The 26,226-nt window shown below is 44.1% G+C and overlaps 1 protein-coding gene across 1 annotated transcript in view; it reads left to right on the forward strand.

The window, feature by feature from the left end:
• The first annotated feature begins 263 nt into the window (after positions 1-263).
• The window catches only part of LOC139228200 (uncharacterized), a 33,840-nt gene continuing 7,877 nt past the window's right edge, over positions 264-26,226 (forward strand). Inside the window, exons 1-2 of the mRNA XM_070859380.1 lie at positions 264-458; positions 11,250-11,900. Of these exons, the coding sequence (XP_070715481.1) occupies positions 11,315-11,900 (586 nt within the window). The 5' untranslated portion in view covers positions 264-458; positions 11,250-11,314. The remainder of the gene's footprint in view (positions 459-11,249; positions 11,901-26,226) is intronic.

The following is a 26,226-nucleotide window of genomic DNA, read 5'->3' on the forward strand; positions in this document are numbered from 1 at the left end:
ATCTAGTAAATATTTTCTTTACTGTATTTCCTCCCCTCCTTATTATTTTTTTCCCCAGTAAGTGCAAGTGAACCGAAACCCAGAGGTTACATTGTTAAAATGACTGAACCAATAGCCTTAAGTTTCAATCCAGGTATGCCGCTCCCAACAATGTTCACAGTGAAGCACACCTAATTCCAGGGCCCTCCTCCTGCTTATGTAGAACCAATTCTGATCCTGCTGCTCCCTACTGTTCTCTCTCTCTCTCTCTCTCGCAGCCTCTGGGGAGTGAGAACAATGAAATGCCCCGGAAATGACAGCAAGGCAGGACTTGTTATTACTCCAGCAGTGAGACCAGGTGCTGCACTTTACAATCAAGCTATAGGTATATCAATCTTCAGCAACTTTTAACGCTTCACAAAGTCACCAAAACTGGGAAGCAAAGGATTGTCTGGACTACTGCTGGCTTTACAATTAAGGTAAGTTTGGTGTGGAATTTGTTTCAACTTAGAACCCTGGCTAATTAAAGAACAGGAAATTATGGGTAAGCAGTGACTGTCCATCTACCTTTTATGGGAGTGGTCGTAAAAGACAAACAGACTTTTTAATAACCAATAAGTTGTCTATAAGAATAAAAGATTTTCAAATGATAAAGTTCAATGGCTTAGAAAGTTCAACAATGCAGCATTCAAATCTTTTTTTGGCTGGTTCGATACTGTTGGTCGAGCTGGTTAGGGCTGGGGGAGGGGAGTCGGAAATATTTACAAATAATGTGCTAATCAACCTTGTTAAAAGCTTCAAAGGTCAGTTTGTAAAGTGATAATGCTGAAAGTTCCCAGGTTTTCCATCGACATGACTGGAATATTATTCGGGCCTCAAACTCTCATGTTGTACTGGTTCTCTTCAGTACATTCAATATCATTACTGTGGAAATTAGTTAATGATTTACGAGAAAAACAGAACAAAGGACTTTGGCGTTAAGCTGCAAATAAAACCTATTATTAAAAGGAAAGCCAAAACTTGGTGAGAAATGATTGGGGATGTGCAATTATAGTCTAGTGTTTTAAAGCGTGGAAATGTAACTGCTCTTTTATAATTTTAATGAGACTTTTGTCTCTGAGCCTCAGCAGTACATTCTGTTGACAAACTTTATTTCAACCACTGAACTACGGATCAATATACAGTTGCGTCATCTGTAGGAGAGTTTAAGCTCATTACCTACAACCTTAATGTGCAGTTGTTTTGGCAGTTTTCTCAGACATAATCAAACTGATGATGGTCATATAGGAGCCCCATGTGCTGGCCTTAATACTGAGTATCAGTGATGTCATGTTGATTTCTTATACTTGTAATGCGAGTGCTGTTATTGGAAACAGGTTGGACTCTCTTCAAACCACATGCACACACCCAGAGCGGGTCACAACATGACACAAGTCAGAAAAATGTGAGTTACCATGACTACAACAAACTGGGCATTAGAATTCACGTCATTTTACGTCACTTGCTCTTTCAGTCGGTATAAAAAACACAGTAAACTATCCTTACCTTGTGCAGGAAAATCATTGTGCATTTGCTGCAAGCTATGTTTTAGAACTGTGCAGATTAAAGATCTGTGATTAGCTTTAATTGTGAGATTGAGCACTAATAGTGACTCTAACATTCCTGTTTCTTTCTAAACCAGTTGTTACTTGTTGTTCACGGGATGTGGAAGAGGAAACTAAATACCTTGCAGTTGCAATTTTAGTCAGAGTTGCTGCTTTAGCCAATTCCAACATCAAAGAGGGTTAGTGATAGACAAGCAGCAGGCTTCAGTGCTTTCTTTGCTGCTCGTTAAAATGTACTTAAAATACAACAACAACAACGTTTATTTATATAGTGCCTTTAACATAGTAAAACGTCCCAAGGCGCTTCACAGCAGTATTATAAGACAAAATAGATAAATTTGACACCAAGCCACATAAGAAGAAATGATGGCTGATGACCAAAAGCTTGTTCAAAGAGGAACATTTTAAGGAGCGTCTTAAAGGAGGAACGAGAGGAAAAATAAAATAAAAATAAAATAAAAATAAAAAGACCAACAATAACAACAACAACTTGCATTTATATAACAACTTTAATGTAGGAAAATGTCCCAGGACACTTCACTGGAGCGTAATCAGAGAAATATTGACACAAAGCCAAAGAAAGAAACATTGGGATACATGACCAAAAGCTTGGTGAAAGAGGTAGGCTTTAAGGAGGGTCTTAAAGAAGAGAGTGGTAGAGAGGCAGAGATACTTAGGGAGTGAAATCTAAAGCTTAGGACCGAGACAGCTGAAGGCATGGTCGCCAATGGTGGAGCGAGTGATAGATGCAAAAGTGGGAAGAGAAGATCCTGATAGGTGCATTGACCTTTGCGCCCCATTTCCTGATACGTATTCCCAACAGACAAGAGTCTGCACCAGAGGCGTTCAAATTCATGAGCTATTATCTAATTTACATGGAAGAAATTACCAGTTAATACACTCAAAAACCTGACTTTGCAGTCCATATGCAAGCAGTACCGCTGAAATTCAAAGCCATTAGGGTGCAAAGAACTATGCTTTATTGTCTAAGTTAGATTATTTATTTGGCTACAGCACACACAGTGATGAGTTCAGTTATTTCTAGCTGCTTCTACAAACTGCAGTGAATCTACATTATAATTTTGCTACACCCCACAGAAAGATAGAGACACAGAGATTTCAGGAAGTCTTTGATATGTACGGTTTGATTGCTGCCATTGTACATGGTCATTCCAAGCATTTAGTAGAGTTCCCTGAATCAAGGCATCCAATTCAGTTCAAATTTGCCATGTGATTGCACTGGGAAATCAGCACAAGAGGTTAGGTGAGAACGGTGAGGTAGAAACCCATTATTCCTTAAGTAGGGTTGTGCTCATCATATACCTCCCCACATCTTCAAAACATATTGGGGAGAAATTGGTCCTAATTTTGCCCATTTTCCAGATAGAAAATAGGGGGCAAAAGAGACCAATTTCAGGGTGCAAAGTCCCACCCCTGACCTGTGCCATATTACGGGTGCCACCATATTGGTGAAGGCAATGTTTCAGCTGTCCCTAGTGCCTGCCTGAAATAGGCATTAATCTCCTTGCATATGTTAATGAGAAGTCTAATATATGTTTAAGAAACACTCAGTAAAATTAATTAGTGCTGAGCAGACAGCGCCGTGGGCAGGCTCAGCTCAGGTTGTCAAGTATTTATACAAATATAAGTTTTCGAAATGTAACTTTGCTTCATGTGGAGCCAGGAGGAGCATGAGTGCTCCGCGACTTTCTGCAATGCTCTTGAGGGCTGCTGCCATCCCGTGATTGCCCCAGCACATTCTGCTGCCAATTCCAGGACTTACTCTGAGGTGCTGCTGATGACAAGGCAATTGGTCTAAATTGGAGACCTAATTGTGATGAGCTGCCATTAAAGACATGATAGGTATCCATAGCTAGTCAGAAACATGCTAGCGAAGCATGAAGCCTAACATTGGTTGGGCCTCGGTCCCCTGGCTTCAGGTGTGCGCTTGGAAAGTACCAATCATTTTTGGGCCAAAAATATTCCTGAACCAATTTCCCAGCCCTAATGACTCTTGTCTGACTCTGTTTCTGGGACTATTGGCCTAATTATGCTTTGGAAAGGTGCAGCTATTATTTCCATCCTTCATTGGAGACATAAGTGGCACCATAAATGGCCTCAGTGCCCACTGAAATACGTAAGCCCCCAAATGTGGGAGATAGCAAGGATCAGGGGTGCAATCATGGAGTGGGCAGAAGTTCCACTGTGTCAAAGATCAATTACCTGTGATTGAGGAGGATTTTAGTGACGACTTTCCCAGTGGTTGATAACAGGGAGATTCCTCTGTAGTCTACTTGGTCTACAGGGCTGTAATATAATTGCCCTTCTGTATGGCTCAGAGACATAGACCATATACAGTAGACACCTCAAATCGCTGGAGAAATACCACCAATGATGTCTCCACAAGATCCTGCAAATCCCCTGGGAGGACAGATGCACCAACGTTAGCGTCCTCGACCAGGCCAACATCCCCAGCATTGAAACACTGACCACACTCGATCAGCTCCGCTGGGCAGGCCACATTGTTCGCATACCTGACACAAGACTCCCAAAGCAAACACTCTACTTGGAACTCCATCACGGCAAATGAGCCAAAGGTGGGCAGAGGAAACGTTTCAAGGACACCCTCAAAACCTCCTTGATAAAGTGCAACATCCCCACCGATACCTGGGAGTCCCTGGCCAAAGTCCGCCCGAAGTGGAGGAAGTGCATCCGGGAGGGCGATGAGCTCCTCGAGTCTCATTGCCGAGAGCATGCAGAAACCAAGAGCAGACAGCGGAAAGACCGTGCGGCAAACCAGTCCCACCCACCCCTTCCCTCAATGACTGTCTGGCTCACCTGTGTTAGGGACTGTGGTTCTCATATTGGACTGTTCAATCACCTAAGAACTAATTTTTAGAGTGGAAGCAAATCTTTCTCGATTCCGAGGGACTGCCTATGATGACCTGTGGTAGGCAGAACATTCTGGGTCTGTATGTGATCGATGTCCTGGGGACATTTGTGGATTCAATTGACTGCTTTGTTGGGGTGAAGATGGTCAGTTCTGTGGGAAGAATGGGGTGATAATTGTTAGCGGACAGGTTTGTGATCCAGAAGCTTCCAATTGGGGGCATATGTTTGGTTAGCTGCACTCAGCTCTCCAGTCAGTCTGAAGCCAGCAGAGGTACGGAGAGAATCTGTAGCTCCAGAATAGCATTTGCCATGTAAGAAGTGAGCCACTGCATCTCAGGGATAAAATTTATGTTAGGATTTAGCATATCATTATTGTCATTTTGACATTTTGAGGTGAACAGTGGTTTGTAATTACTGCAAATATACTGTTTGTACTTAATAATGTTAAATACATTAGTCTGTTGATTTATAGCCTGATCGAATGTTAATTCATTCTCCTGCCAAAGACAAGTTACCTGACAGCTTGCGATACATTACAATGATCCAGAGTACAGTGGCAAAGATTCTCTGTTTAACCCCTAGGTCTTGCTATATTTACCTAGATATTGGGGTGGTCGAGGGACATGAGACACGATATCCAATCCATGAGGTGCCAGGTCAACTTACCAAACTGGGCACTAAAGCTGAACACAAGGGCATATACCGAGGTTTGAAAAGCAAATAAAAAAGTTGCTACGGACTTGCTCACCTTACGTGGTGATTTGAAAAGTGGTTAGAGTAAGGACAATAGATTTACCTCCAGGCATCTGTGTAATATTTGTCTTTATTGCAGAACAATGACATGTCATATCTGTGATACACAGTGACATTAGAAAGCAGTTTTCAGTGCAGCCTGTCCTGCTCCAGTTGTTTCCCCAGATATTTTCATAGAATTATTCCCATATAGGATAGATTATAGAATTTTACTTAATTGTGGAAGTTTCGCATTAGTATTCCACATTCCACCAACTGATCTCAATGACACTGTTCTAAGTGTCCAATTATTCTGAAAAAAAATGTTGTCCGCTACGATGCCAAGCAGAAATATTCTATCTTGCTTCACCCATTCCCCTGTAAAGAAAATAAGTTGTAAAAATGGAAAGTGCTTCCACTGCCAGAAACTGAGGAAAGAGAAATCATTGGGAGAAGTGCTGTCATGGGAACTAGAGGTGACAGGAGGAAACTTTTTATACAGCGAGTTGTTGTGATCTGAAATGTACTGCCAGAAAGTGTGAAGGAAGCAGATTCAATAATAACTTTCAAAAGGGATTGTAAAAATACTTGAAAAGGAAAATTTTGCTGGTCTATGGGGAAAGAGCAGGGGAGTGGGACTAATTGGATACCTCTTTCAAATAGCCAGCACAGGCACGATGGGCCGAACGAATCTATGATTCTATCTCTGCCAGTGCAGTACTCCCTTAACACTGTACTGAAGTATCAGCCGAGATTATGTGCTGAAGTCACTGGAGTGGGACATGAATGCCTGACCTTCTGACTCAGAGGCGAGAGTGCTACCACTTAGCCATGGCATATTAAAGCATTTGGAAAGGTGCAACACCGTTTCAGGTAGTGCATTCCAGATCAAAACAACTCATTACATAAACATATTTTTCCTCGTGTCACTTCTGGTTATTTTGCCAATTATCTTAAATCTGCGTCCTCTAGTTACCAATCCTTCTGCCGCCGGAAATAGTTTTTCCTTATTTACTCTATTAAACACTTCTATCAAAGCTCCCTTTAAACTTCTTTGTTCCAAGGAGAACAATCCCAGTTTCTCTAGTTTTCCACATAACTGAAGTCTTCATCTCTGGTACCATTCTCGTAAATCTTCTCTTAACTCACTTTAATAAGTCCTTGACATCCTTCCTAAAGTGTGGTGCCAAGAATTATACACAATACTGGGGCCAACCAGTGTTTTATAAAGGTTAAGCATAATTTCCTTGCTTGTGTACTCTATATACCTCTATTCATAAAACAAATCCCTTATGCCTTTTTAAAAGCCTTCTCAACATGTCCTGCCACCGTCAAAGACATGTGCAAGTACGCACCAAAGTCTCTCTATTCCTGCACGCCCTTTAAAATTGTACCATTTAGTTTATATTGCCGCTCCTTATTCTTCGTGCCAAAATGAAGCACTTCACACTTCTCTGTGTTAAATGTTATATCCCACGTGTCTGACCATTTCACTAGTCTGTCTATGTCCTCCTGATATCTGTTACTATCCTCCTCATTGCTGACTATATTTCTAAGTTTTGTATCATCTGCCAGTTTTGAAATTATACCCAAATCTATACTGACTTTCACATATTGGCCCATTCCTTTCCAAATGCTAATCAATTTTGTTACTGCCTCTAAAAGTTTTCCCATTACTAACGTTAGGCTGACTGGCCTGTAGTTGCTCTCTCCATTTTTGAACAGGGGTGTACCATTTGCAATACGCCAATATCTAAGGAGGATTGGAAGATTGTGGCCAGAGCTTCCATAATTTTCATTCTTACTTCCCTCAGCACCTAGAATGCATCCAATCCAGACCAAGTGACTTTTTTACTTTTAACCAACCTTTGCTAACCTTTTAACTACCTCCTCTTTATCTATGTTTATCCTATCCAATATCGCTACTACCCCCTCCTTTACTGTGACATTGCCAGCATCTTCTCTTTTAGTGAAGACAGATGCAAAGTAGTCATTTTATTCTTCGACCATGGCCTCTGCCTCCACAAGAAGATCTCCTTTTTGGTTCCCAATTGGTCCCACCCTTCCTTTACTTTTTATATGTTTATAAAAGACTTTTGGGTTCCCATTTAAATTAGCCCCTAATCTATTCTCATACACTCTCTTTGCCCCTCTTATTCCCTTCTTCAGTTCTTCCCTGTACATTTTGTATTCAGCTTAATTCACTACTGAATTATGAGCCTGATATTTATCATAAGCTCCTTCTTCTGTTTCATTTTAATCTCTATGGGGCAAAAATTCAGGCTCGCTAGAAAGCTGGCACAGCTACCTTTTGTTTTGACATGTCGGGTGCGGTGAGACGGGCTTCCAATCGATTTTCTCCTCTTTGAAGTTTTTTTCGCTTCGGACTGAAAGCCGGTCAAAACGGTGGCGGGAGTGTGGCGGTAAGTGCTGGTGAGGGACGGAAGTGGGGGCAGGACGGAGTCTCCGCTGCTGTCACTCAGCGGCAGAGCGGTGGTGACGTCAGTGCGTGTGTGTCTCACCCCTGTTTTAAAGGGGAGAGCCTGCTGGCGGCCTGGCCGAATCCAAGGCCACAATTGTCCAACCGATCGGGAAGTCGGCCGGTAAAAAAACCCATGGCGGCCACAGCAGTGCACCCTCCCATTGAAGAGCCATTGCGCTGCCGTGGCTCACAGACAAGAAATCAGGTGCACCAACAGAAAAATCTGTCGGGGACACCGCACAGCGGATCAAGGATTTTCTGAGGTAAATTCCGCGTGGAATGGGATGGAGGTGCGGGAGATCGGCGGTGCGCGCTTTGATGATGCACTTGGGGTGATCGGTAGCAGTGGGGACCACCCGAAAAATCCCCGAGGTAAATTTGGATCGTGGCGGCCATTGGACTGCAACGCGGCAATCACTCGATTCCACCGCATGGCCGCCGCAAAACTGCGGTAACAGGCCTTATCTAGACCCTGAATTTGGGGCCCTATATCTTTAATCATCCAAGATACCTTTCCTCTTCCCCTTGTGGGAATGTATCTAATCTGTATCTGAACTATCTGCGCTTTGAAGGCCTTCCAATGGGCATTTACTATTTTATCTGCAATCTTTTATTCCAATTCACCTGGGCCAGATCCCTTTTTAACCCACTGAAATTAGCCCTTCTCCAGTTGAATATTTTCACATTTGATTTTGCCTTGTCCATTTCCATAACTATTCCAAACCGAATGTATCCCAAACACTCTCCCATTGAAAATTGCTCCAGTTGCCCCACTTCATTCCAGCACTGCTTCCTTCTTCATTGTCTGGAAAAATACCGATTAAGAAAGTTCTCTTGTACGCATTTCAGGAATTCCTCCACCTCTTTGCCCTTAACACTGTTATTTTCCCAGTTATATTAGGATAATTGAAGTCACACATTATTACTACTCTAAAGGTCTTGCAACTTTTGGCAATTTTCCTGCAGATTTGCTGCTCTATTTCCTTTCCACTATTTGGTGGCCTATAGTATACAACCAGTAGCGTAATAGCACCTCTATTTTTCCTTAATTCTAACCAAATAAATTCAGTTTTTGAACCCTCAAGTACATCATCTTTTTCTTGTGCTATGACAGTATCTTTGATCAATATTTATAACCCCTCCTTTCTTTCCTTCCCTATTTTTCTTGAATATATTGTAGCCAGGAATATTAAGTGCCCATTCCTTCCCTTGTTTGAGACAGGTCTCAAACAAGGCAATAATAGACTGATGAACAAGGTCAGAGAATGCGGAGTCATTGGACAAGTAGCAGCTGGCTTCAAGACAGAAAGCAGAGAGTAGGGGTAAAAGGTAGCTATCACAGTGGCAGAAGGTTGGTAGTGGTGTTCCACAAGGATCAGTGCTGGGGCCATTGTTGTTCACAATTTACATTAACGATTTAGACTTTGCAATCAAAAACACAATTTCTAAATTGCAGATGACACCAAAGTGGGGGCATGGTCAATTCTGAGGAGTTCTGCAACAAATTACAGGACGATATTAATAAACTTTCAGAATGGGCATGTATTTGGCAAATGAAGTTCACCATAGATAAATGTGAGATATTACATTTTGGTAGGAAGAATAGGGAGGTCACTCATTACCTGAAGGGTGCGAGTATAGGTGGGGTAGAGGAACAAAGGGATCTCGGAGTACAAATACACAAAGCACTAAAAGTTGCAACACAGGTTAGCAAGGCCATAAAAAAAGCAAACCAAGCACTGGGGTTTATTTCTCGAGGTATAGAGGCTGAACTTGGTGGACCCGCTGCCGCCGAGTTTTCAGGGCAGTCTCCTCTCCGAGCGAGTTTGGTGGAGGTCTCCCGCCGGCGGGGAGGGAAGACCGCTGGGGACCGTCCACTGACATCCGCTGGCGCACAACTCACGCAAGTGTCCTTCCGCCCGCCGAACTGTCAGTTTGGTGCGGGCGGGAGTCCGCTGCAGCAGGGGAGAGGACCGTTGTGTGGAGGCAGGTTTAACCTCAATGGTAAGTATGAAGACCTGCAAAAAAAGGTCAGTAAACTTTTCTTATTTTTTTTTCTAGCGATTCAGGTGGATATGGTCCCCTGAAGGTTTTCCAGTGTATATTTTTAATTTTTGGAAATTTTAATTTTTATCTGCTCCCCCCTCCCTGGGCCCGACTCAATCCTCAGTGGTACTTTGCTGAGGGTTGCATTTGCCGCCGCGATTGGGATCTCCTGCCCGCTTTCGCCCAGATTCATGGTGTGAGTCCTTTTTTTGCCGCTGGATGGTCTTTCCAGGACTTTTTCATGAAAGTTCCACCCAAAGTACTGTCAGGATCTCAGCGGTCCTTTGGGCGACACTTAGCTTCCACCAGGTTCGGGGCCTATATAGAATTTTGATTCTATAACATACCCAGGGTTGGTAATGGAAGTATCTGGGACATTGGCTGAAAAGTATGATTCAGTGAGTATGATTATGTCAGGCCGTTGCTTGAGTAGTCTGCGGGATGCTCTACTAATTTTAGCACGTCTCCAGATGTTGGTGAGGAGGACTTTGCAGGGTCGAGTGGGCTGGGTGTGCCGTTGTCGTGTCCGTAGCCAGTGGTCCATCCAGTTTTATTCTTCTTATTGTTGTTTCTTGGTTGTAGTAGTTTGTTACAACTGAGTGGCTTACTAGGCCATTTCAGAGGGCCAAATTGCTGTGAGTCTGGAGTCACATATAGGCCAGACCAAGTAAGGATGTCAGATTTCCTAAAGGAAGTTAGTGAACCAGATGGGTTTTTACAACAATCAAATAGGTTCATAGTCACCATTACTGATACTAGCTTTTTAGTCCAGATTTATTTAATTAACTGAATTTAAATTCCCCAGCTGCAGTGGATTTGAATTCACATCTCTGGGTCATCTGAATTACTAGTCCAGTAATATTACCACTATGCTACCATTCTCTTACTTTACCTAGAACACAGGAAATGTCATACAAGTATTCCAGAGACCAAGTTGTCTGAGGTCATTTTTAATATGAATTTACCATATTTAAAGTCTCAAAAAACTAAAGACAAAAGAATCTCCACTTTTGTTACAATAGTTCATGTGAATATCAAGTTCTGTTTAATTAGAGTTAAATTCATTTCAAATTTAGAATAGATTATATTTTTACTGTTATTCAATCTAACGGAGCTTTTACTGCAATCTCTATGCTAGCTTTTCTAGTGAGTAGCCCATAAAAGTTAGCTTAATTTGCATTAAAGGCAATGCACCCTTTCCGAGAAATGGGGTTGCTAGTTTAACGTATGAACAGCCAAGGCTATGTCCAACATCATGTCACTATCCCGAGGGCAGGTAAGTGAAGTCTAACATCCAGCAGTGTAGCAATGCTAACAGGAAATCTATAAAGGTGAGTTATTGATTTGCAAGTCAAATATACAGGATGATCAGATGAAAGGGATACAATCATAAGGTTTTCTATGAGAGGGTCTATATTCCTGCAGGAAAACTCATTGTTTTGCTACACCTTTTGTCACTTAGCTCAGCACGGGAACTTGTGTGTAATCTATTACCCATTTTTTATATTTTACAGGATAAATTTGGAAATTGAAGAAAATTACTAGCTTCTGTACATAAAAAGCAGTAAAAGGCAATAATATGAGACCGGGTATTTGGCCTACTCTGTTTACTCTATACGTTATCCTCTTAATATTAATAAGTAGAATGAATTCTACTCAAGCAACAGAGCAAAAGGTTTCTGCCACAAATGCTTCTCTTGGTAGTGATGGTAATTCATCTGAAGATCTTAATACAACTGCTACTTCTAACAGCCCCTTTGTAACTGGATCCAATCAGACAGGGGCAATGTCACTTTCCACATCCAAACAGAACATGACCACCTTAGCCCCTGGGACTATTGTCACCACATCAACCAATCCAATGAAGCCCTCTGCACCTGATAGTTCTCAGCCTCCCATGACACTGATAGCCACAGTTCAAACAATAACACCACCCCATGTTTCAAGTCATAGCACACCTGAGTCCTCTGCAAGTACAACAGTTAATTCAACAGCTACAAAGAGCCAAGTTACTACAAGGAGTCAAGTCTCGTCATCAATATCAACACCTATACTGAAGCCTACACAAACAGACTCTGCTGTAACAAGTAGGCAACCAAGCAGCACTGCTGTCACACAGCCTCCTACAAGCTCATTGTATTCAATCCTAACCATTGGAACTTCAGGTAAGACCTAACTTCTGCCAGAAACACAATGGAATCAGATATTTAAAAGGACAAAAGCAAACTATTGCGGATGCTGGAAATCTGAAATAAAAACAGAAAATGCTGAATGGTCATCAAACTGAACGTTAACTTTGTTTCTATCTCCACAGATGCTACCTGGCCTGCTGAATATTTCCAGCATTTTCTGTTTTTATTTAAGAGGACAGATAGCTATGTTTCAGGATTTGTTGATCATTTTTCCACTGTAAGGTTTGGAATAAAGAATGACTTTTAATGTTCAGTTTATAAAAGCAATGGTTATTCTCACGAGTTTTTAATAAAAGGCACCCAGATGAAAGATAATTTTTCTCCAATTAATCCATAGTATTCGTCCAATTAATTCACAGCATTTCTCCAATTAATCCATTGTATTCGTCCAATTAATTCACAGTATTTCTCCAATTAATCCATAGTATTCGTCCAATTAATTCACAGTATTTCTCCAATTAATCCATAGTATTTCTTCAATTAATCCATAGTATTCGTCCAATTAATTCACAGTATTCCTCCAATTAATCCATAGTATTTCTCCAATTAATCCACAGTATTTCTCCAATTAATCCATAGCACTCCACCATTTAGTAAACGCTGTTTCTTTCTCAACATACTCTATTGTATTCTAATTAATCAACCAATTAACTTAAAATATACCTTCACTTTACTCAAAATGTTCCTCTAATTTTTATTGAAGTATCCATATTTATTTTGAAGTACTGAAATTTGTTATTTATTTAAAAAATATGAATACGAAGCTATTCTTTTTTCAATATAAATCTTGAAAGTCAACAAAATACCATAGTCTGGAAATTATTGTTAGTCATATCATCAGTGGTTATTAATGGAAGCATCAAAATATTTAAGATAGACAAGTTAATGTCATTGCTAAAATAACAGATGGAGGAATGTAATACGAGCATCTTAAATATTCATCCTCTGATATCTTTTCTGGCCTCGTGCATAATTAAATATGTTTGCAATCTGTGTCACACCTCCTAGTAATAAATGTTGCAGCTAACATTTCCCCAATGTGGCAGATCTGCTAGTACTAATTGATTATGATAAGTAACTATGTCAAAATTCTATTTATTCCTGTCTCCATTATCTCAAAAGACAGTGGGAACTGGGTTTTTAAAGCAACAGTAAGACTATTTCAGATAAAATGATTGTGTACGTGCGTTTTTTGTGTGGATGGAAATCGATGTCTCATGGTATTGTTTACTGTGAGTCAGAGGATTTGCTGTTGTATAACACAAGGGGGACAGAAATTGGCCAGCCTTGCGCACGTTTTTTCGGCGACATTTGGCCTTTTTTGCCGGTAAAATGTACTCACCTAAATTGGCCAAAGTTAACGATTTTGAAATATCGCCAAAAAGCGGATCGACGACGTGCAATACCAAAAAAACTGCGACCGCTTAAAATTGGCCATTTGGCACACCCGTACTCTGCGGAAGGAGCAGCGTGGCAGCCTAGCCCAATAGTCTGTGTGGCCCCCGGCCTGCGAGCACCATCGGAGTTGGCCGGGGAGCGGAAAGAGCAGCGTGGCAGCATACCACTCCAGGGAGCAGCACGTGCTGGAGCAGGAGAGCAATGGCAGCGAAGAGGGACATCATCAAGGTCCAGGTCAGTGATTGGAGCAGGGGCAGATACTGCAGGAGCGGCGAGGTCGAGGCGAAGGAGCATCGAGAGATTGTAGAGGGATATGATCGGGGCCCAGGAGAGGTGTGAGTTCAGGGCCCAGAAGAGGCGAGGGCCCAGAGTCAGCACGGGCCAGTCCACACTGCGATATGTGTGCGCGCTAGGTCCATGCAGCAGAGCAGGACTCCAGTCGGCTTGGTTAATCCTTGCCACTGGACCAAGAACAAACTCTGTCAAGCCCGTGTGGTGGCTGGTGTGCAACGGCCACCACACGTTAAAAAAATCTAAGCACAGGCATCTTCCACTGTTCAAGAATTAGTTCGGACCTGAAATTGAAACACCTGTGAACTTTTTGACATGGAAGCAAGTCATCCTCGATTCGAGGGACTGCCAATGACTCAGGGTGAAAAAAAACGCCCAAGAAAAGCTTACGCTGAAGGCCCAGAAACAGCGGTAGGTATGAAAACATACAAAAAAGGTAAGTTGAAGTTTTTATTTTAAAATTCTTTTTCAGCGATTCATTAGTTAAGTGTACAGTGAATGTTTTCTGATTTTTAATTTTTAAAATTTTTTGCCATTTTTTTTGTGTGTTTTCTCCCCTCCCTGGGCTTGTATTTTTGGCGGTAATAGGCCTCAGTCCAAAGTTGGCGAGGACCGCAGTTTCCACCGTGAATCCGCGTGCAATGCCGATTTTTACCGTTGGGTGCATTTTTTTGCCAATTTTACCCCCTTAAAAAATGGTGACGATTTTTAGTGGTATTTTTTCTGTAAAATGACGGGAAAAAAATGATATCGCCAAAAACTGTATTTTTAGCCCTAGGGATGTTTATATGATGTTTGGGTGGAGATAAGGAATAATAAAGAGAAAATGTCACTGGTGGGCATAGTCTATAGGCCCCCTTACAGTAGCTACACTGTTGGACGGAGTATAAATCAAGAAATAATGGAGGCTTGTAATAAAGGAACAGCAATAATCACGAGTGACTTTAACCTTCATATTGATTGGACAAAACAAATTGGCCAGGATAGCCTTGAGAAAGAGTTCATAGAGTGTATCCAGGATAGTTTCCTTGAACAATACGTTGCGGAACCAACCAGGGGGCAGGCTATCTCAGATCTAGTACTGTGTAATGAGGCAGGATTAATCAATGATTTTGTGGTAAAAGATCCTCTAGGAATGAGTGACCATAATATGGTTGAATTTCAAATTCAGTTGGAAGGTGAGAAAGTTGGTTAGAAACATAGAAACATAGAAACATAGAAAGTAGGTGCAGGAGTAGGCCATTTGGCCCTTCAAGCCTGCACCACCATTGAATATGATCATGGCTGATCATGCAACTTCAGTACCTCATTCCTGCTTTCTCTCCATACCCCTTGATCCCTTTAGCCCTAAGGGTCACATCTAACTCCCTTTTGAATATATTGAACAAACTGGCCTCAACAACTTTCTGTGTTAGAGAATTCCATAGGTTCACAATTCTCTGAGTGAAGAAGTTTCTCCTCATCTCGATCCTAAATGGCTTACCCCTTATCCATAGATTGTGACCCCTGGTTCTGGACTTCCCCAACATTGGGAAAATTCTTCCTGCATCTAACCTGTCCAATCCCGTCAGAATTTTATATGTTTCTGTGAGATCCCCTCTCATTCTTCTAAATTCCAGTGAATATAAGTCTAGTCGATCCATTCTTTCTTCATATATCAGTCCTGCCATCCCGGGAATCAGTCTGGTGAACCTTCGCTGCACTCCCTCAATAGCAAGAATGTCCTTCCTCAGATTAGGAAACCAAAACTGAACATAATATTCAAGGTGTGGCCTCACCATGGCCCTGTACAGCTGCAGTAAGACCTCCCTGCTCCTATACTCAAATCCTCTCGCTATGAAGGCCAACATGCCATTTGCCTTCTTCACTGCCTGCTGTACTTGCATGCCAACTTTCAATGACTGATCTGCCATGACACCAGGTCTCATTGCACCTCCCCTTTTCCTAATCTGTCACCATTCAGATAATATTCTGCCTTCCTGTTTTTGCCACCAAAGTGGATAACCTCACATTATACTGCATCTGCCATGCATTTGTCCATTCAAACCAGAATCCTAAGATTTAATAAAGGAGACTACAAAGGTATGAGGGCAGAGTTGGCTAAAGTGGACTGGGAAAATAGACTAAAGAATGGGATGGTTGATGAGCAGTGGCAGGCATAGAAACATAGAAACTAGGTACAGGAGTAGGCCATTTGGCCCTTCGAGCCTGCACCGCCATTCAATAAGATCATGGCTGATCATTCCCTCAGTACCCATTTCCTGCTTTCTCTCCATACCCCTTGATCCCCTTAGCCGTAAGGGCCATATCTAACTCCCTCTTGAATATATCCAATGAACTGGCATCAACAACTCTGCGGCAGGGAATTCCGTAGGTTAACAACTCTATGAGTGAAGAAGTTTCTCCTCATCTCAGTCCTAAATGGCCTACCCTTTTTCCTAAGACTATGTCCCCTGGTTCTGGACTTCCCTAACATCGGGAACATTCTTCCCACATCTAACCTGTCCAGTCCCATCAGAATCTTAACATTTCTATGAGATCCCCTCTCATCCTTCTAAACTCCAGTGAATAAAGGCCCAGTTGATCCAGTCTCTCCTTATATGGCAGTCCAGCCATCCCTGGAATCAGTCTGGTGAATCTTCGCTGCACTCCCTCAATAGCAAGAACATCCTTCCTCAGATTAGGAGACCAGAACTGAACACAATATTCCAGGTGAGGCCTCACTAAGGCCCTGTACAACTGCAGTAGGCCTCCCTGCTCCTATACACAAATCCCCTAGCTATGAAGGCCAACATACCATTTGCCTTCTTCACCGCCTGCTGTAACTGCATGCACACTTTCAGTGACTGATGAACCATGACACCCAGGTCTCGTTGCACCTCCCCTTTTCCTAATCTGCTGCCATTCAGATAATATTCTGACTTCATGTTTTTGCCCCCAAAATGGATAACCTCACATTTATCCACATTATACTGCATCTGCCATGCATTTGCCCACTCACCTAACCTGTCCAAATCACTCTGCAGCCTCTTAGCGTACCCCTCACAGCTCACACCGCCACCCAGTTTAGTGACATCTGCAAACTTGGAGATATTACACTCAATTCCTTCATCTAAATCGTTAATGTATATTGTAAAGAGCTGGGGTCCCAGCACTGAGCCCTGCGGCACTCCACTAGTCACTGCCTGCCATTCTGAAAAGGACCCGTTTATCCCAACTCTCTGCTTCCTGTCTGCCAACCAGTTCTCTATCCATGTCAGTACATTACCCCCAATACCATGCGCTTTGATTTTGCACACCAATCTCTTGTGCGGGACCTTGTCAAAAGCCTTTTAAAAGTCTAAATACACCACATCCACTGGTTCTTCCTTGTTCACTCTGCTAGTTACATCCTCAAAAAATTAACGAGATATTTCATAACTCACAACAAAAATATATCCCAATGAGAAGGAAAGACTGTAAGGGAAGCGATAACCATCCGTGGCTAACTAAGGAAATAAGGGAGGGTATCAAATTGAAAACAAAGGCATACAATGTGGCCAAGACTAGTGGGAGACCAGATGATTGGGAAATGTTTAAAAGCCAGCAGAGAATGACGAAAACTATGATTAAGAGAGGGAAGATAGATTATGAAAGTAAACTAGCATGAAATATAAAAACAGATGGTAAGAGTTTCTACAGGTACATAAAAAGGAAATGATTGACTAAAGTAAATGTTGGTCCCCTGGAGGATGAGACTGGGGAATGAATAATGGAGACGTCGAACAAATATTTTGTCTCGGTCTTCACGGTAGAAGACACTTGGGGCCCGAACTTCATCGATGTCCCGCCCGCTGCTACCAGAGTTCCGCCGGAAATGGCCGTTTTCTTGGCGATTCCTCTGGAACCGCCCATCTCCCATCAAGGATCTGCCCGGCGGAAGATTGGTGGGGAAGGGTTCCGCCCACATCGCAGTGTCCCACCCGTCCATGCGGATGTCAGATAATCCCCATTTTGTTCATTTTTGCTGCACTCCCGCTGACCTGCCGCCCACCAGAAGGACTGCTCTGGAAAGCAGGTCTGAGCTGGGCGGCAGTGGGCCAGCAATCGCACATCAGGCAGGAGGCAGCAGTGTGAGTGGCATCAATCAGGAGAGCGGGAGAGAGGGAGAGAGGGAGGTAGCAGTATTATCTGCATCAACCAGGAGGGAGGGAACTGTGTGATCGGCATCAATGCGGAGGGAGGGAGGCAGCAGTATTCTTGGCATCAATCGGTAGAGAGGTAGGGAGGGAGGGAGGCAGCAGTATTATCAGCATCACTCAGGAGGGAAGGAGGGAGGGAGCTGTGCGAACGGCATCAATCCAGAAGGAGGGAGGCAGCAGTATTATCGGCATCAATTGGGAGGGAGGGAACTAGGTGAGCAGCATCAATGGGCTGCCATTCACTTACTCTAGTTTACAGAGTTGCAGAGCAGACCTTAAGGCTTGCACTTCAATACTCTTTTTGCGAGGCCAAAGATGGAGGAGTGCCATCCCTGACATGGTCATCAGTTACATTGCAGTACATTGTGCGAGACAATTAATGAATCAGCTAGGAAGTACAACATGTGAGAGGCTGAACACTTGTCACTCATAATAATTTTCCCTTTGCCATTGGCCTTCTCAATGAAGGACTTTCAACAAGGTGCAACAAAAAAGCCTCCATCAGCTTAGACACATTTCAGTCGGTTTTATCACATCCAATTTAAACATCACTATCAGCAAAAAAGTAATGCAACATTACATAGAAACATAAAAACATAGAAACATAGAAAATAGGTGCAGGAGTAGGCCATTCGGCCATTCTAGACTGCACCGCCATTCAATAAGTTCATGGCTGAACATGCAACTTCAGTACCCCATTCCTGCTTTCTCGCCATACCCCTTGATCCCCCTAGTAGTAAGGACTTCACCTAACTCCTTTTTGAATATATTTAGTGAATTGGCCTCAACAACTTTCTGTGGTAGAGAATTCCACAGGTTCACCACTCTCTGGGTGAAGAAGCTCCTCCTCATCTCGGTCCTAAATGGCTTACCCCTTATCCTTAGACTGTGTCCCCTGGTTCTGGACTTCCCCAACATTGGGAACATTTTTCCTTCATCTAACCTGTCTAAACCCGTCAGAATTTTAAACGTTTCTATGAGGTCCCCTCTCATTCTTCTGAACTCCAGTGAAGACAAGCCCAGTTGATCCAGTCTTTCTTGATAGGTCAGTCCCGCCATCCCGGGAATCAGTCTGGTGAACCTTCGCTGCACTCCCTCAATAGCAAGAATGTCCTTCCTCAGGTTAGGAGACGAAAACTGTACACAATACTCCAGGTGTGGCCTCACCAAGGCCCTGTAGCAACACCTCCCTGCCCCTGTATTCAAATCCCCTCGCTATGAAGGCCAACATGCAATTTGCTGCACCTGCATGCCAACCTTCAATGACTGATGTACCATGACACCCAGGTCTCTTTGCATCTCCCCTTTTCCTAATCTGTCACCATTCAGATAATAGTCTGTCTCTCTGTTTTTACCACCAAAGTGGATAACCTCACATTTATCCACATTACACTTCATCTGCCATGCATTTGCCCACTCACCTAACCTATCCAATTTGCTCTGCAGCCTCATAGCATCCTTCTAGCAGCTCACACTGCCACCCAACTTAGTGTCATCCGCAAATTTTGAGATACTACATTTAATCCCCTCGTCTAAATCATTAATGTACAGTGTAAACAGCTGGGGCCCCAGCACAGAACCTTGCGATACCCCACTAGTCACTGCCTGCCATTCTGAAAAGTCCCCATTTACTCCTACTCTTTGCTTCTTGTCTGACAACCAGTTCTCAATCCATGTCAGCACACTACCCCCAATCCCATGTGCTTTAACTTTGCACATTAATCTCTTGTGTGGGACCTTGTCGAACGCCTTCTGAAAGTCCAAATATACCACATCAACTGGTTCTCCCTTGTCCACTCTACTGGAAACATCCTCAAAAAATTCCAGAAGATTTGTCAAGCATGATTTCCCTTTCACAAATCCATGCTGACTTGGACCTATCATGTCACCTCTTTCCAAATGCACTGCTATGACATCCTTAATAATTGATTCCATCATTTTACCCACTACCGATGTCAGGCTGACCGGTCTATAATTTCCTGTTATCTCTCTCCCTCCTTTTTTAAAAAGTGGGGTTACATTGGCTACCCTCCACTCCATAGGAACTGATCCAGAGTCAATGGAATGTTGGAAAATGACTGTCAATGCATTCACTATTTCCAAGGCCACCTCCTTAAGTACTCTGGGATGCAGTCCATCAGGCCCTGGGGATTTATCGGCCTTCAATCCCATCAATTTCCCCAACACAATTTCCCGACTAATAAGGATTTCCCTCAGTTCCTCCTCCTTACTAGACCCTCCGACCCCTTTTATATCCGAAAGGTTGTTTGTGTCCTTCTTAGTGAATACTGAACCAAAGTACTTGTTCAATTGGTCCGCCATTTCTTTGTTCCCCGTTATGACTTCCCCTGATTCTGACTGCAGGGGACCTTCGTTTGTCTTTACTAACCTTTTCCTCTTTACATATCTATAGAAACTTTTGCAATCCGTCTTAATGTTCTCTGCAACCTTCTTCTCGTACTCCATTTTCCCTGCCCTAATCAAACCCTTTGTCCTCCTCTGCTGAGTTCTAAATTTCTCCCAGTCTCCGGGTTCACTGCTATTTCTGGCCAATTTGTATGCCACTTCCTTGGCTTTAATACTATCCCTGATTTCCCTTGAGAGCCACGGTTGATCCACCTTCCCTTTTTTATTTTTACGCCAGACAGGAATGTACAATTGTTGTAGTTCATCCATGCGGTCTCTAAATGTCTGCCATTGCCCATCCACAGTCAACCCCTTCAGTATCATTCGCCAATCTATCCTAGCCAATTCACGCCTCATACCTTCAAAGTTAGTCTTCTTTAAGTTCTGGACCATGGTCTCTGAAATAACTGTTTCATTCTCCATCCTAATGCAGAATTCCACCATATTATGGTCACTCTTCCCCAAGGGGCCTCGCACAACGAGATTGCTAATTAATCCTCTCTCATTACACAACACCCAGTCTAAGATGGCCTCCCCCCTTGTTGGTTCCTCGACATATTGGTCTAAAAAACCATCCCTTATGCACTCCAGGAAATCCTCCTCCACCATATTGCTTCCAGTTTGGTTAGCCCAATCTATGTGCATATTAAAGTCACCCATTATAACTGCTGCACCTTTATTGCATGCACCCCTAATTTCCTGTTTGATGCCCTCCCCAACATCACTGCTACTGTTTGGAGGTCTGTACACAACTCCCACTAACGTTTTTTGCCCTTTGGTGTTCTGCAGCTCTACCCATATAGATTCCACATCATCCAAGCTAATGTCCTTCCTAACTATTGCCTTAATCTCCTCCTTAACCAGCAATGCTACCCCACCTCCTTTTCCTTTTATTCTATCCTTCCTGAATGTTGAATACCCCTGGATGTTGAGTTCCCAGCCCTGATCATCCTGGAGCCACGTCTCCGTAATACCAATCACATCATATTTGTTAACATCTATTTGCACAGTTAATTTATCCACCTTATTGCGGATACTCCTTGCATTAAGACACAAAGCCTTCAGGCTTGTTTTTTTAACACACTTTGTCCTTTTAGAATGTTGCTGTACAATGTCCCTTTTTGTTCTTTGCCTTGGGTTTCTCTGCCCTCCACTTTTCCTCATCTCCTTTCTGTCTTTTGCTTTTGCCTCCTTTTTGTTTCCCTCTGTCTCCCTGCATTGGTTCCCATCCCCCTGCCATATTAGTTTAACTCCTCCCCAACAGCACTAGCAAACACTCCCCCTAGGACATTGGTTCCGGTCCTGCTCAGGTGCAGACCGTCCGGTTTGTACTGGTCCCACCTTCCCCAGAACCGGTTCCAATGCCCCAGGAATTTGAATCCCTCCCTGCTGCACCACTGCTCAAGCCACGTATTCATCTGCGCTATCCTGCGATTCCTACTCTGACTACCACGTGGCACTGGTAGCAATCCTGAGATTACTACTTTTGAGGTCCTACTTTTTAATTTAGCTCCTAGCTCCTTAAATTCGTTTCGTAGGACCTCATCCCTTTTTTTACCTATGTCGTTGGTACCAATGTGCACCACGACAACTGGCTGATCTCCCTCCCTTTTTAGACCCAACTTCTTTCCAGCAGTCCCACTGATATGGTGCAGAATCCGACTGGCTGCCGTGATGTGATGGTCACCATCACTCCCACCCAGCCGATGTGCCAGAGCTGCCCCAATGCACTCCATCTCTCTCTCCCTCCCTTGCACCCACCTGATGTGCGATTGCTGCCCGTTCACACTGCTGCCTCCTGCAGAGGGGCAGTGTGACAAATTTATAACCAGGCTGTTCAGCAGCCAATCCTCTCATCATAGAGGATGAGTGGCCAGAAAGTATTAATGAAGACTGCCAGAACCAGGCCCAGAGCTCCGTGGTTCAATGAGCAGGAGTTGGAGGAGCTGTTGACAGAGATGGAGCGCAAGTACAACAAACTTACCCGGGATGGGCGTGGCAAGCCTCCACCAGCCAATACCAACGTCTTTGGATGGACATCACGGCAGCCAGTCGGATTCTGCACCATATCAGTGGGACTGCTGGAAAGGAGTTGGGTCAATGTTGCTTTACTTTCTTGCTGATGGTGGCACTCCTTCATCTTTGGCCTTGCAAAAAGAGGGTTGAAGTGCAAGCCTTAAGGTCTGCCCTGCAACTTGGTAAACTAGTGTAATTGAATGGCAGCCTTCCTGCATTCCTTGTTGTCTTGCGATGGCCTAATGACAGGGCCCATTGTACACTGCAGTCAGATGTAGATGGGAAGATATTGCTGGTGAAGCAGATGACCTGAGGGACAGATATGTGGTTGGCGAAATGCACCACACATATGACATTAAAATAACACACGCACAAACAGAGGGTCAACAATGTGAGAGTATTTACAAGTGCACAGTGACAAGCGTTACGTAATATTTCCACATATACAGACATTTTGACGAGGAAGAACACCCACCACTATACCCGGCACCACCACCTCTCTTCACCCCCCCCACCCGCCCCCGTTGCAGCCATGCCCGCTTTCCTCTTTCTCTCCACTCCTACACGACGGAGTGGCCCTCCCCTGCCCCTCACTGCCTCTGGTTCAGGAGGTTATGCAGGAGGGCAGCGGGATGTGTGTAGACCTATGCATCTTGGTGACAATGTCGGGCACAGGACCGAAGGCGCTGGGATCTCCTGCTCCTCCGCATCTGCGTGCCTTGAGGGTGTGGGGTCAGGGGCTTGCAGCACGTGTGCAGAAGCCATCTCCTGCCTTATGACCTCGACGCTTTCTGATGTGCGCTCCAACACTGAGGAGGCGCTCCATCCTTTCATTGTGCTGCTGAGTGATTGTGGCGATGCTGGCAGCTATCCCAGCCATGGTCTGCTACATCTCATGAGCTACCTCCACACCGGTGGTTGATAGCTGCACCATCTGGTTCATTAGAGCGAGCTGTGCTGCATCCACAGGTGGTTGCTCGATGCTGCTGGATGGTAGGGTCTTGCTTCCCTTTGCGCCATGGACTCTGAGCTTGCTTGAGTGGAGTCTGCTGGAAACCCCAGGAAATCTGAGCCTGACGCCGAGGTTCTGCGGACACTTGGCTGACTTGGCAGGGGGCTGATGTCAGACACTTGCGGATCCTCCAGGTGAAGGGGCACAAATATGGGCCATTCTCCCTCCTCTCTTTTCTCTTCTTCCTGGTCCGGGTGGCGGAGGTGGGAGTGGTGGACGTGGGTGCTGTGGGCTGGGGGTGCAGGTAGGATCCAGTGTCCTTGGGTTTGGAGAACATCAGGGTGGGAGATGTTGGGGTGTGACGATATCTGTGAAGGCCAGAGGTCGATGGTCTCTCCAGGTCCATGGTGTCCAAGTCAGCATCTGTAAGTAGAGGACAAAATTTCAGTCTGTAGTCGGGGGGGCGGGGATGGTGGTGAAAGTGAGTTGCAAGCCGTTCGATATCACATTATGCCAGCAAGGCATTCCATCTCTACATATCTACACCAATAATGGGCGACAAAGTGTGTATTCAACCGCGAGTGCCTTAACATTGCATGTGCTTTCATGCCATAAGCATCGCTGACACCAGCGATGAGTGTAGCCTTAACCTGCGGTAGCACCGCATCGGCAGAAACGTTCGTGGTTGGAATGCGGCGATGTCCCACCAATGCCAATGCACACTCCTCGAGCCGAGTCAATTCCACCACATCTTGTGGGCCCCGTCCGGTCGCACTCAGGCTTGCCTGTTTGGCTGCATGTTTTTTCTGCACAAAGAAACGTTGCAGTCTTTACCTCCTTTATTCATGCCGCCCCACACACACTCACACACACACACACACACACACACACATACACACATGGCGCGCACAACCTTTTTGGCCTTGGGCAGGAGGGGCCGAATAAATTTGTGCTCACTTTAGCTGCCACCACCAAATCGTTCCAACGTTTGCGGCATTGGTCCCCATCCTGCTCCACGTTGTCCATTGCACTGACCATCTGACCTATGTCCATCCAAAGACGTTGGTATTGGGCTGGTGGAGGCTTGCCACGCCCATCCCAGGTGAGTTTGCTGTACTTGCGCTCCACCTCTGTCATTAGCTCCTCCAACTCATGCTCATTGAACCACGGAGCTCTGGGCCTGGTTCTGGCAGTCTTCATTAATGCTTTCTGGCCACTCATCCTCTCTATGATGAGAGGAATGGCTGCTGAACAGTCTGGTTATAAATTTGTCACACTGCCCCTCTGCAACTCAGACTGGCCCTTCTCCAATGCCACCTCTGCTCTCTAACCTCCAACTCTCTCCTCTCTCTCTCTCCTCTCTCCTTCCTCTCTCACTCCTCTCTCCTCTGTATTCTCTCTCTCGTCTCTGCCTCTCTCTCTCCTATCTCAGTCTTTCTCTCCTCTCTTCGCTCCTCTCTTCTCTGCATCCTCTGTTCTCTTCTCTGTCTCCTGTCTCTCTCTCTCCTGTCTCTTTCCTCTCCCCTCGCAGGTGAAATTGAGTGGTGTCCTTTTGTGGCCCTGAGCAATTACTCAATTGCGTGCAAGGGCAACAAAAGGACTACAACAGGCTACACAAAGCTACAAAAAAAATCTGTACTAAATCCCACGCATGTGCAGTGGAGGCTCTCCAAAAAAACCCAAGTGGCGAGGCCTCCATCTGATGCATTCTGATGATGCTTGTCGTCGAGTCCCACTCCCGCCCGCTCGCCGACTAACATCCGCTGCCCCTCCCGCTGCCGCCCACACAATGGCTCCCGATGGGACACGGTGGCAACGGCCGCCAAAAACAGACCTCCCGCCTGGTGACCGCCGAGAAATGGGCGGCCATGAATTTTGGGCCCTAAGAATATTCCAATAGTGAATAATCAAGGGGTTATAGGGAGGGAGGAACTTAATACAATCACTATCATTAATGAAGTAGTAGTAGGTAAAATAATGGGACTAAAAGCGGACAAATCCCCTGGACCTGATGGCTTACATCCTAAGCTCTTAAGAGAAGTGACTGCAGAGATAGTGGATGCATTGGTTGTAATCTACCAAAATTCCCTGGATTCTGGGGCGATCCCAGCAGATTGGAAAACTGCAAATGTAATACTCCTATTTAAAAAAGGAGGCAGACAAAAAGCAGGAAACTATAGACCAGTTAGCCTAACATCTGTCATTGGGAAAATGCTGGAGTCCATTATTAAGGAAGCAGTAGCAGGACATTTGGAAAAGCATGATTCAATCAAGCAGAGTCAGCATGGTTTTATGAAAAGGGAAATCATGTTTGATAAATTTGCTGGAGTTCTTTGATGATATAATGAGGAGGGTGGAGAAGAAAGAACCAGTGGATGTGGTGTATTTGGATTTCCAGCAGGCATTGAATAAGGTGCCACATAAGAGGTTACTGTACAAGATAAGAGTTCACGGAGTTGGGGGTAATATATTAGCATGGTAGAGGATTGATTAACTAACAGAAAACAGAGAGTTGGGATAAATGGGTCATTTTCCAGTTGTCAAACAGTGACTAGTGGGGTGCCGCAGGGTTCGGTGCTGGCTCCTCAACTATTTACAATCTATATTAATGACTTGGATGAAGGGACCGAGTGTACTGTAGCCAAGTTTGCTGATTATACAAAGATGGATGGGAAAGCAAATTGTGAAGAGGACACAAAAAATCTGCAAAGGGATATAGACGGGCTAAGTGAGTGGGCAAAAATTTAGCAGATGGAGTATAATGTGGGAAAATGTGAAGTTATCCACTTTGGCAGAAATAATAGAAAAGCAACTTATAATTTAAATGGAGAAAAATTGCAAAGTACTGCAATACAGAAAGACCTTGGGGTCCTTGTGCATGAAACATAAAAAGTTAGTATGCAGGTACAGCAAGTAATCAGGAAAGCAAATGGAATGTTGGCCTTTATTGCAAGAGGGATAGAGTATAAAAGCAGAAAAGTCCTGCTACAACTGTACAGGGTATTGGTGAGGCCACACCTAGAGTACTGTGTACAGTTTTGGTTTCCGTATATGA

Source organism: Pristiophorus japonicus, chromosome 17 (genome assembly GCF_044704955.1).
Source record: "Pristiophorus japonicus isolate sPriJap1 chromosome 17, sPriJap1.hap1, whole genome shotgun sequence".
Taxonomy (NCBI): domain Eukaryota; kingdom Metazoa; phylum Chordata; class Chondrichthyes; family Pristiophoridae; genus Pristiophorus; species Pristiophorus japonicus.